This window comes from Montipora capricornis, chromosome 3, assembly GCF_036669925.1.
Source record: "Montipora capricornis isolate CH-2021 chromosome 3, ASM3666992v2, whole genome shotgun sequence".
In the NCBI taxonomy this organism is placed as follows: Eukaryota; Metazoa; Cnidaria; class Anthozoa; order Scleractinia; family Acroporidae; genus Montipora; species Montipora capricornis.
In genome coordinates, this window is record NC_090885.1 from 20,019,326 (window position 1) to 20,031,825 (window position 12,500).

The window sequence follows — 12,500 nt, forward strand, 5'->3', positions numbered from 1 at the left end:
CTAATGAAACCCCTGTGACAGTTGAAGTCGACGGCACTGATAACCAAATATTTTGAGCAAGAGCCGATACAACGTAGACTTGATTTAGTAAAGTACATTAATAACCAAGTATAGTGCAGATAAGTACTTAACACTAAAAGCGATACTACTGAGGGTGCATGGGATGGCCGGTTTTGTCTCCTTGTTTGGCTCTTAAGTTGTAAGCTGTGTTATGTATTTGTCATATTGTCACACCTGACTGTAGCGTATCCATATAGTGTAATGGATCACAATTGCGTGACATCGTTTTCCAAATATGGGGGCCTTCCACATTTGAAAAGAACCACGTGCATGTGAGGGGAGCGGTCGTGTAGTAAAGAAGAATTAATTTATCTTTGTTGGGGAGTAGGGGTGGCGCAGTGGTGAGAGCACTCGCCTCCCGGCATAATATGTGGGTTGAATTTTTTTGTTGGTTCTCTCCTTGCTCCGAGATGTTTTTTCTCCGGGTACTCTGGTTTCACTTGAGTAAACAAATTCTACTTCCAAAATTTCATGTTCAGCGCACCCAAGGAGAGTTACAATAGGAAATACAAATGGAATCTTTTGATCGGATCAGCCGAACTTCATTAATCAGAGCGGAAGTAATCATAGGAGTTTGAGAGAACATCTTAAGCAAGTGCAAAGTAGCATTAAAAAATCCACAATTAATTGAGCGGGGCTCGACCTCACAAGCGAACTTTATTAGTCACTACAAAAATATTAAACCTAGGGAGGGTGTTTTTTTTAAACTTGAAAGTTTTCGTTTATTCGACACGTCAGGTGTGGTAAGAGTTTGTGAGGTGTTATGCTCGGATGATCTGAGTGTCCTGCGAGCTTACAACGTTCATGAACTGCTAACGAATCCATCGACAAATATGGCCTCTCAAGGGTGGGGAATTTCGTCAACCCCATTCTTTTCACAATGTCTGTGGACTTTCGATTGGCGTGGCGCTTTATGTAAGACCACGCGAAGCGACCTGAGCATTACTTCACGACTCCCTTGGCGTCAGGTAGCTTTTGATGGGGCTGCGACAAGGTATGGGATGCAGGCCAAAAGTTCCACACCGCTGATCGTATCATCTGCCAACTAAAAAGGTAAAGGAAACAAACGAAAAACCGTTACAATGAAAAGCACGAGACAAAGCAGGTTGTATCTAAGGAAAGCCTGACCGTCAGACATTCTAGGTCGCTTTATCACCACACACACTCTATAATCTTGGGCGACATAGGCCGTCTGAAACCCTCGTACCTGGGACTCGTGGTTGCAACTCGTAGATCATACCTAAAAGGGCGTTGAAAATTCCTGACAGTTAAAGCGGTTTTAGATTGAGTGTCGAAAGTAATCAGAGAATTGCTTTGGTTTTGCATTACTTCACTCACTGATTGGTTCAAAGTTCTCGCGCCACTTTTTAACCAATCAGAAGTGAAACCAAAACCAATCGTGGGTCGCGCGTGCACATTTTTCCGCGCTTTGTGTTGGCTACGTGTAGTTACTTCGAGATTTGATTGGTTTACCGGATTGTCTCTGTCCTTTTTTATTGGCTAAAGTAATTCCTTTGTTTTGGTTTTACGACACTCGATTGAAACTCGCTCTAAACGATCTCATATTCCTACCTACATGAAACGAACGTACTGAAATTACACACAAAACTGACAAAATACAGCTCCAGTTTAAAACGAAACAGCACTCTCGAGTGAGTACTTAGGGCCAAACATTGATTTCAAAACGGACAGATTCCAGTTAACATAACTAATAAAGTACTCAACAAAAGGGGAAAGAAATCAGCTGATCGTCTCGTTAGTCTTATGGATATCTGTCTTACATAGGAACCAATGATCCTGGTTAAACGTTTTCGATCCGCTGGAGTTTTTTTCCTAATAGCTTCCACGTTAAGTTTGAAGTAGATTTCAGTTCATGTAACTTAAGGTGAAATGGCCCTTTCGAGGTGATCAAGAGTCAGTGCTAACCGAGCCTTGCCTTCATAAATTTAAGTCGGCATTCCCATTAGTTTGTTATGATAAAAATCAGTGGTTTGTGCATGGACAATGTCAACAACTGACAACAATTATCTCCAAGAGAAAATGAGGGGACAGAAAGGGAGGCTCCCGGTCCAGCCCTTGGGATATGTCACATCCACAAAAGTTATTTTTAGATGAGCGGAAGTCTTTGTTCTAGCGGAAATCTGTCTTCCGAGAGGTCCGCATGCAGGCCAACCTCGGTCTGATGTTTGAAAGAATCAGCCTTCCACGTGCGCCGCCATTTTGTCTTTTCACTAAAAACCTGTGAGCGAGGCAAGACTGCATGCGGACGTCTCGGAAGACAGACTTCCGCTAGAACAAAGACTTCCGCTCGTCTAAAAATAACTCTCGTGGACATGAAATATCCCGGCCGACGCCCTGAGCCTCCCTCTCTGTCCCCTCATTTTCTCTTGTTATCTCTTTAAACTGACACCACCAGTTAGCACCCTCATCATTTTCAACAACGTTACAATCATGATAATAGGGAGCTTAAGATCCACGACGACGACGTCGACGAAAACGCCACAAAACAATGATATCATTGGTTAAAAGAGCATAAATAACGAGCAGCACCGATTTTAGTTCATATTTTTGCGGTTCTCTGCATGACGACGACGTGAAATTACTAAATTTGAGGTTTTGACGACAACGTGAGCATGCAACAGAGAATCTTTCATTCTCTATTTTCAGTCTGAAACCGCTCGTACCAATTTATTTTTAGGATACTTCGCTCACATTGTACGACGTGAACGAGATGAAATAATCGCGAAAGACTTTTACTAGAGCAAAGTTCTATTTTGAGGTGACGTTTTCGTCGACGTCGACGTCGACGTCGTAGATCTTAAGGTCCCTAATGTCATAACAACGCGTTTGACTGTTGAACAACTCACCTTGCCCAAATCACCAAGAATATCTTGGACGATTAAGGAATTTGGCTGAACAGTAGCCAAAAGTGTCTGACATACAGTGTAAGAAAAAAGAAAGAAAAATAAACATGTCAGTGTCTACTGAGGAAACAGGGTTGGAAATGAGAAAAGGTTTAAAGGGGCCGTGTCACGGCAGTGCGGTTCATTTTGTGACGTTTTACCATTTAGTCGCCCCTTGTCGCTATACAACTTAACTTTATCTCAGAAATTACTTTTAAACAACGCAAACTAAAGCTTCGCGACGAGAAAAAATGTCTGTCGAGCATACATTGTTAAAGTTACAAACACCGGAGATCAACCTGAACAGTTTTCAAAATCCCAATCACAATCAATTTTAAACTTCTTTAATTTTGCCCATCCCTGGCTCCTCTGTATTTGCTATCTTATTGAAACCTTCCTTCAATTTTCTAAGTAGCTATTTTTATGTTTCGCTTGATTTGGTTGCCAGTCGCTTAAATTGGCTAAATTTCGTGACATAGCCCCTTTAAATAAACCAACATGTTTCCCATGAAAAGAAGACCCACTTAGGGCAGATATAAGAGAGAAACGTGATTTGAGTGGCCACTTACTTGAGGAGCCCCGAAAATAGAATTAGCAGGAAGGAAGGAGTGATGGCGCATAAGACCACTTAAAGAAAGTGAAAAACGAGGTGTCGCTTTGCTAACATAACGCCATTAATACACCTCCATTCCTCTCACTCTCTCTTTAATAGCTTCTTCCACTTTCTTCGCCCGAAGATACCCGCGTATGCAAGTACCTATCACCTCAACATACTTTTCCACTTTATTTACTCTCCGATATCATCCCAAATACATCGCGTTGTTTTACGAGCCTTTTGATTGAAATTTCAATTGTTGGCTTTGTGGTCATACTTTGATCCATAACCGAACAATGAAGGGGAATGGGTTCGATAGCGGGTTGACGTCACAAATTAATTTGCATCATCACTATTTCCATGCTAAGCAGTTTGTGACGTCAGCCCGGTATCGAACCCATTTCCCTTCATTGCTCGGTTATCGATCAAAGTATGACTACTTTTCCCGTCTTTCAAAGCCAATAAAAGTGAAATAAGAATAAGAATAGATCAAGTGGAGAAGTGAATTGACGTGATAGGCACTTTGAGTGATTCGAGGCTGTTTTGAATCGAGTGCTGCAACATCACAGCAAAAAGCAAAGTAATTCCTTTAAGCTAATCACAAAAAGCCCGAACAATAAAATTAGCCAATCATAACGCAAACTAAATCCGTACAGCCAGCGCTAAGCGCGGGAAACTGTGCGCGAGCTCGAAACGGGAATGTGTCGCACCAAAGCGTTTAAGAAATTGTTTTCTACATTTGATTGGAAGCCCGCTTTACCGCATAACCAAGAGTAGTAGATAAGTGACCGTTTTAGGAAAAGACTCAACTGATTAGAGTGTAATGTGACGTGCTAGTTTTCTACCCCATATGAACCATGTGAGCGTTAGCCCTACTAATGGAAATGGCCCCACACAAGGACAAGGATACAGAAAAACTCTGACCAGGGTGGGAATTGAGCCCACGACCTTCGGGTTAGATCACCGCTGCTCTACCGACTGAGCTACAAGGTCAGACAGGAGCAGGCCGTGGAAACGAAGTTGTTAAAGTCACGGTAATGAACATGTTCAAGTACAAGGAGGGGAATTACGTTTTTGCAAACGTTGGCCGTGTAGCACTTATATTTGAACAGACTTGACTGATTAGAGTGTAATGTGAGTTTGAGGAAAAGTTCGGGCCGTAACTGTCTTTGAATTAGGACACACTCAAACTTACCTCAAACGATTGCATGTCTATAACTCCGCTCTGATTTTTATCTGCCTCTCTAAAGGATTCCTTGGAAAAAAACATTCATCAAACTGTCTAAAATAATACAACAGACAGAAAACAAGTCCATTTGGATGAAACAAATATCTTTCAAGCCATGAGTGTGGGGCGACTCTTTTACTGGGGTCTGGGCTCGTATTTACTTCCCTCGGGGGTCCGCTCTTCGGAAGTTTCCAGAGTTACAACTCCCTCTGTACGTAAAGAGGGAGAGAGGTTTTAAAAGTCATCAATTTTCACGATCACTTTGCTTTTAGTTTTCGTGAAAACATACTAGAGACCAGTTTTTTAAAAACAAGCAGAAGACGTTTCACAAATGGCTTTTCGTACTCCTGGCTCGTTAAACAGTTTGGGAACTCCTTTCGGAAATTTTTAGGTTGCTGAGAGCATTCCACGGAGCATGGAGTTGTGCTCTGCACAAAACCATCCATCCATCAGTGTAAAAGACTAATAGCCGAGGATGACCCCTCTACTAACTGGGGACACTTTAAGTTACAAAGTTATCACAGAGTGCATTATTTACATCAGTAAAAATCCCAGAAATCGATTGTAAAATGTATATAAAAGTGAACACTTCAAGAAATCTATAAAAAGTAACAAAAAGCACTTGGGATTTTCTGCCCAGTTATGTTTATTTCTAACCCCGCTGTGAACTACAAGGGAAGGAAAAGAAAATAAAAACGCTCGTAATGTGACGACTTGAAAAACTAACGAGTGAAACAAACGCATTAAAATTGGTGCAAACGTCACGAGAATGTGGGCCAAATTTTGAAAGAAAAGGCAATCTTCATGTCACAAACAAGCTAACAAAGAATATACAAAATACGAAAATGGCGAAGAAAGTTCCACTTACTAGAAGAACCAGCAGAAAAGTCACTTTTCTTACCATAAACGTGTTGATCCATAAATCCACGTCCAGAGAGTCAATGTTGCTCAAAGAATTTGACACAGTGGGGCTGAGAAATAAAATGGCAAAAGGGGAAATTGTTGTCGTGCTCGATAACGAATACATGTGTACATATCATAATTTTATTGTTTTGGAGGAACTCTACAGGAAACAATCTATTTGGAATCTACGATTGTTCGCAATGTTGTAAGATAAAGTTATCGGTTAACTTCAAAGCAATGGGCCAAATCGTTGTCCAATAATATAACTATAGCGTGGCAATTAATGGCAGTGTAAAGACAAGTTTAAAAAGAAAACAGCTCATCCTCTGTGACGCCAGTTGCTGAAAAACAAGAAAGCGGCGCTTGACGCGGAAGTCACTTGATTTTGATTCCGTTTGCTGATTGGCCGACATGGTCACGTGACATTTTGTTAAGCCAATCACTAAGCGAGCACTACAACACGCACGCCAGGAATAATTTATTACTTCAGTCGTCAGGCAAATTCTTTATCCCAAGAGCATAGAAAAATCCCAAAAATAATTATTTTAACAAGCATTCTGGTCTTGGTGGTGAAATTCTTCGAAATAAAATGATGCCAGTAGATAATGGAGCACTTGCTTGAGCCTCCTATTTACCTGGATCGGATCAAAACATCACACATTTCATGCACTGCGACAAATTCTTCAAGTCCAAAGAAGGTGCTTTCACAAGCCAAATCATATATCTGTTGAGGAGATTTTGTAAAAATATCATTACTAGAGTATATACACTGTAAATGAATAAAGGGGGTAGTTTCTAAAGAAACTGTGGTGCTGCGTGGGTGGGGAAGTAGTATACAAAACTTAAGGTTTTATCAACGGAGTTGATAATGTAAATTGGCCACCGTGCAGAGATCCTAAAAGCTGACGTTTCGAGCGTCAGCCCTTCAGGATTCGCTCTGACGAAGGGCTAACGCTCGAAACGTCAGCTTTTAAAATCTCTGTAATGTGGCCAATTTACATTATCAACTCCGTTGATAAAACCTAAATTTTTGTATATACACTGTACTAAACAGAATATCACGTTTCTGATTGGTCAATGACGAATGCATAAATACGGTGTGCAGTGCAATACAGAAGCTGCTATGGCAACACAGCGATAGAGTAACTTTGTTGAGTATTTAATATAAGAACTAAAAAAATAAAAGAAACTTGCTAGTGCTTTTCGTGATTTATGGACAGCCGCGATGTTGAAAACTTATAAACATAACTCGTGCCCATAAATCACTGGCGTTCATACGATTTCCCATACTTATTATTTATATTATTTCTTTATTCTTATTGCACGGATAATGCGCCCGAAAAGTGGTAGCCATTTTAACGATTTTGTCGTAACATTGTCAAAACGTGCAAGACTCGTGAAAGCAAAAAAAAATTTAATGCACATCACGCCAAGCCCTTAAAGATAGCTGCTTAAACTCGGCGGTCTAAGGAAAGCCATGCGAGTTTCCGTTTTGCTTGAAATATTTGTAGGACTAGATTACCTTCTTGAGATAATTTATTTGGTGCCTTGTTAAATGCTGAGGAAGGCTCTTCTTCAGTTCAGGAAAAGAAATGTGCCTGAAAACATGGAATCGTGTAGAATACTTAAGCAAAATGATATAATAAGGCCCTTTTTAAACGTCGCATTTTACATGTGCCGAATCTAATGCAAATGAGAAAAATCTATTGTTTTCGCTTATTTGCATTAGATTCGGCACACGTAAAATGCCACATATAAAACGGGCCAAAATGCTATTTAGTAATAGCTCATTAATCCAAGAACGAGGTGGACTTGGAATTATCAGAGGCAATTCAGTGCAACTTAAAGCAAACCATATGGGAACGGACAATCGTAAAAAAACCTTCACCAGCTCTTGGCTTCAATGTTGAATGTTGCACTTTGTATATACATGGGTGGGGTTCACAGGGAATCAGGAAGGGAGAATCTGGTGCAGGGTAATTTCGAAAAACTGATTAACTAAGTAACTCCTGCAAGTGCTTACCCATCACAATCAGTGTCCAGCTTTCGAAAACGTCTGGCCAAAGCAGAATCTACAGGCACCTCAGAAGTCACCTAAGATCAGAATATGGATATTAAAAAACTTGGAAAAACGACGAACAGATGATTCCCATTTGCAGCATTTGGATATTTTGATAAGTATTATACCCAAATCAATGTTGATACATAAACATACTAGCATTGAACTTCACCATCACGATGTTATGATAATAAACAAAATACTAGGATTTAAATTCGTAGTTAACCCGGTCATAACCTTTAATAGTCTTGGTGTAGCAGACCTTTGACAGTTGCCTGCTGCTGAATACCTCACCAATGATTTGACATCTGAAGTATCTGGCTGCTCCCTGCAAAAAAAAAAAGTTGCAATTGACATCCACCAAATGTAAAATAACATTAATAGTGTTATGTTTCTCTACACCTTTAATTAATATTTATGAAAGTCAAGTAGACTATTGCATGGCTGATCAAAACAAAGCGAAAATGTATTTTTTAACGATATTTCGGCTGGACAATACCAGCCTTCATCAGGTTTATTGGGAGATCTAACGAATTTACAGAACATATATACAAATGTTATGAAGCAAATAAAGAAGATTGCAAAAGATAACGTAACGACGTATCAGTCAGTCATTTGACTGATCACGATCTCCTCTGATCCAACGCTAGACTAATCGTCTACGGTTTTTGCAAAGATTTAAAACTTCAACTTCAAAGGGAACTTCGGGTCAACTCAGTTCAATGTCAACCAAGTTTCCATAATAGAAAATTTAGGGTGGCACTGAATCCCCTCCAAAGTATTTCTTTTCAACTTTGTAGAGGGTTTTATCTTAGCTTGCTGATCACTTTCTAGCAAAAAAACAAAAACAAAAAAACAGGGGTCCCTCAGTTCATATTTGAGATATGGGGATCTAAGGACAACATATAGAGTGTTTTTAGGTGACTTTCGTGAAGCTATGGGGGGTCATCAAGTCACAAGAATTACTACCGGTGCATCTTATTACATTGTTAGTGTTACTCGTAGTACTTCTAACAAATGAAAAGGCTCTTGAAATCGTTGAAACTGGTTTGGGCCACCTTAAAAGTGTGGGTTCAGTACTCTGCTCTGGGTGTTTTTGTCTCTTTGTGCTACAGTTTTTCTGTCCCCACAAGAAGTTTCATTAATTACTTGATTTGATTTTAAATGTAATTTACTTATTTCACTTATTTAATTTCTGGTATCTCAAGTAAGTTCTATTTTGGTAGTAGCACATAAATTTTTCCAGGCACCTGTTATCATCTATCTCTTTTTCATCCTCATTATGTTCTACGTCCATCATTTCAATTGTTTTTTCTTTGGTGTCTTGGTGATGGCTCTCTACAACCTTTTCTAGTTGACAAACCATCACTTTTGCTTTTTCTTCGCTTTGGCCTGTAGGTACCCTCACTGATGGTAAAGATCTTTCCATTTCCGGTTCTGGTGAGTCCAGGAATTTCTGTCTTGTGTTGTCTGGAGTGAGCTTTTGTTCACTTTTTTGTTCCTTGTGAAGACTTAAACTACTGTTTGATGAAAGCATATATACAGTTCTTCTATTCTGCAGAATAACAACACATGAAATCATTGGTCAGGACCCAGCAAGTTACACCAAACCTAAACCACAACATAGCTAGGAAAGCCAGCAAATGTAGGCAGATATCATAATATTAGGAGTTTAAGCAAGAAAAACGGCAAAGTCAACCCCCCTGAACGAAAACGTCGCTCCTAAATATAACTTTGCGCTATCGTAAGCATATATATATATTGTCCGATCTCGTAATGGAGAATTGGGCTGCAAGCTCCCTGCCTCCAAGCTATCCTGTCTGCCGCAAACGATGCTGCCTCTGCCCAAGTTCTTACGTCCTTCTCCTTAAGCTCCCTTTCCACAGTTCTGCGCCATGTCTCCCGAGGTCGACCCCTCTTCCTTTTTCCCTTCCGGTATGCATGCGAGTGCAATTCTTGGATATGAGTTGTGATCCATTCTGAGGACGTGGCCTAACCACGCCCATCTCCTCCTTGCCACCTGTCTGCTGATCGTTTCCATCCCCGTTCTTCTCCTTATCTCCTCGTTGGTTATACGCATTGGCCAATAGATCTTTAGTATCCGGCGAGGGCTCTTGTGCAGGATCGTATCCAGCTTTTTCTCGTCCGTTTGGGTCATTCTCCAGGTTTTGCAACCATACAACAGTACCAAGATGACGTTAGACTTAAAGATTTTGATGATGTTCTTGCTGGTAAGCTGACTATTCTCCCAATTCTTTCCCAGTTTGCTATACGCGGCCCTTGCTTCACCTAACCTTGCCTTGATGTCATCTTCTGTGCCGCCAGAGGTGCTGACACGAGCACCCAGGTACACAAAATTTTCTACGTCGTCAATGACGTGGTCATCTACCTGCACCTTTTCGTTGATGGTTGTGTTCAGTCTAATTAAGGAGTTTGGTCTTCTCGGAATTCTTCTTCAACCCTGTTGCTGTGCTGTGCACGTTGAAGCTTCTCACTTTCTGTTGAATCTGTTGTTTTGTGCTGGATAAAAGAGCAATGTCGTCAGCGAAGTCCAAGTAGTTTAACTTGGATCGCAGCTTCCATCTGATACCTGTGTTGTCACCCTCTAGTGTTCTTCTCATGATCCAGTCTATTACAAGCGAGAACAAGAACGCCGACATGTTGCAACCCTGTTTCACAGCAGACCAACCGGTTTGACCTGTACCATCGATCACCGCACATTGGCTCCCATCATACATTGCCTTGACCATTCTGACAAGCTTTCCCATAACTCTCCATAATCTTCCACAAGGTTTCCCTGTTGACGCTTTCGAAGGCCTTTTCGTCGTTAACAAAACACACATACAAGCTAGAATTCCATTCTATTGTCTGCTCCACGATGTTCCCAAGCATGAATATCTGCTATGTCGTACTTCTTCCTCGCCTGAAACCAGCCTGCTCCTTGCGTAATTTTGCATCATCTGATATTCTTTGGATCAACACCTTGCCCATGACTTTTGCCGCGACAGACATTAGAGTTATCCCTCTCCAATTTCCGCACTTCGTGAGATCCCCTTTCTTAGGTAACCTGACAATAAGACCCTTATTCCAATCTGCAGGAATAGTCTCACTAACCCGTATCGCACAGAAAGAGGTCGTGTAGCACTTCGACTGTTGTTGTCATATCAGCTTTGAACAGCTCCACGGTTATACTATCCACCCCAGGTGCTTTGACTGCGCCCATGCTGACAATGGCGCTCCTTATCGCAGCCTTAGTTATGGGGTCGGAAGGTATTTCCTCCATCACCTCTACCTCGCCTACCACCTCAGTCACTAGTTCTGGGTTTGGTCCGTTCAATATTTCTGCAAAGTGCCCTTTCCACCTCTGTCCCACCCAAGTTGTCATGAAAACCCAAACTAGGAGATTTCCCGCTGTTGATTGGAGGAGTACGGCAAAGAAATGCACAGAACTCAGGCTGTACGTGCAGCAAAAGATTAATTTTAGTTTTTTACCCAACAATACAATCTAGCTTTGTGATGTAGCCGTTACCGTAGCTGTCTTCGTTGCTTAAACTCCCTAATATTAAATTTAGCACAGAAGATTATTTTAACTCTGGTAATATTAAGGAAGAGATGTGCATTCCAATGTTGACTCAGGAAAACCCAGGGGAAAAATTAATTCTAAGCGCTCTTAAGGTGGCTTACTACAGTTTTCCAAAGAAAAAGATCAAGATTTTGAAATCTGCGAAATTAAAGCAACAGGATGTCTCTTCTGAAGTGTTAGTCACTGCAATTGATGTAAAATGTAATTTTACCAAACAAATAAACGCAAATCAGGGGAAAATGCTAAATAATTATAGTGACCGAGCTCCTGGAGGGGAGACTGTAAGTGGTAGAGCATAAGAAAGTTCTAGAAATCAAAAGGGCAGAGGTTCCTTTCATGCTCAGTGGTTATACACTTAACCTGCTTCTTTCTGTGAAAACACTAATGGCCTTGCCACCACATTCTGCTTTGAAAGTCAGGACGCAAGTTGCAAGTGTAAGGTTTACCAGACCACTCGAAAAGCTATACCCAGCCATAATAACAAATTATTATTATTAGGCATTTCCTGAAAATTAATGCCTGCATAAGAGGAAGTGACGTCATGGTGGAAAATTAAAAAAACTCTCCGTGGGGCAGGCACAGGGAAATACAACACAATGAATATGTTTTACCTTTTTCTTTGACTGTGTAACACTTATTCCTGTCAATAAAACAAAACAAAAAAATTAAAAATAAAATTTATTGATGGTGTTTGCTCCAAAACCGTACAGGTAACTGAGTTATAGAAACGAAATTAACCTTTGGATTCTGGGTTGTTGTTGTTGTTGTTGTTGTTATGAATCAGTTTCCTTTATTGTTGTTTTTGCTCAATAAATTTACCATTTTCACCTTCTTCGTGTTTACATAAAACTTCCCATAAACAAAAGGCCTGACACTATTTCTTGTTTATTGTTTTGTGAGTCAGAAGTAAGTCCAAAAGCTACCCAGATCCTCTTCACTGACCAAATTTTACAAATCTATCTGATCAGTGTACAGGCTGCACAAACTGACAGCCTTTTACTCTTTTGTTCATGCCGGAGATGTGCTGGAGGAAAAGCAGCAAATCTCATACTTCAACCAAAGGCACAAGAAGACTGGAGTTCTAGGAAACTTGTTTAGGAGTAAAGCCATTCCTGCTCGTGGCGGTACAAAAGACTGGTGAGACAATCTGATTGAAGGAACAAAAGTAC

General features: G+C 40.6%; 1 protein-coding gene across 1 annotated transcript in view; it reads right to left on the bottom strand.

Annotated features, from left to right (window-relative positions):
• Nucleotides 1–704: 704 nt before the first annotated feature.
• LOC138040856 (uncharacterized) overlaps nt 705–12,500 on the bottom strand; it is a 23,854-nt gene continuing 12,058 nt past the window's right edge. Inside the window, exons 9-18 of the mRNA XM_068886554.1 lie at nt 11,943–11,971; nt 8,999–9,303; nt 7,986–8,076; nt 7,713–7,783; nt 7,212–7,287; nt 6,325–6,413; nt 5,688–5,757; nt 4,754–4,813; nt 2,928–2,993; nt 705–1,105 (exon numbers count right to left, since the gene is read on the bottom strand). Coding sequence (XP_068742655.1) covers nt 1,025–1,105; nt 2,928–2,993; nt 4,754–4,813; nt 5,688–5,757; nt 6,325–6,413; nt 7,212–7,287; nt 7,713–7,783; nt 7,986–8,076; nt 8,999–9,303; nt 11,943–11,971 — 938 coding nt within the window. The 3' untranslated portion in view covers nt 705–1,024. The remainder of the gene's footprint in view (nt 1,106–2,927; nt 2,994–4,753; nt 4,814–5,687; nt 5,758–6,324; nt 6,414–7,211; nt 7,288–7,712; nt 7,784–7,985; nt 8,077–8,998; nt 9,304–11,942; nt 11,972–12,500) is intronic.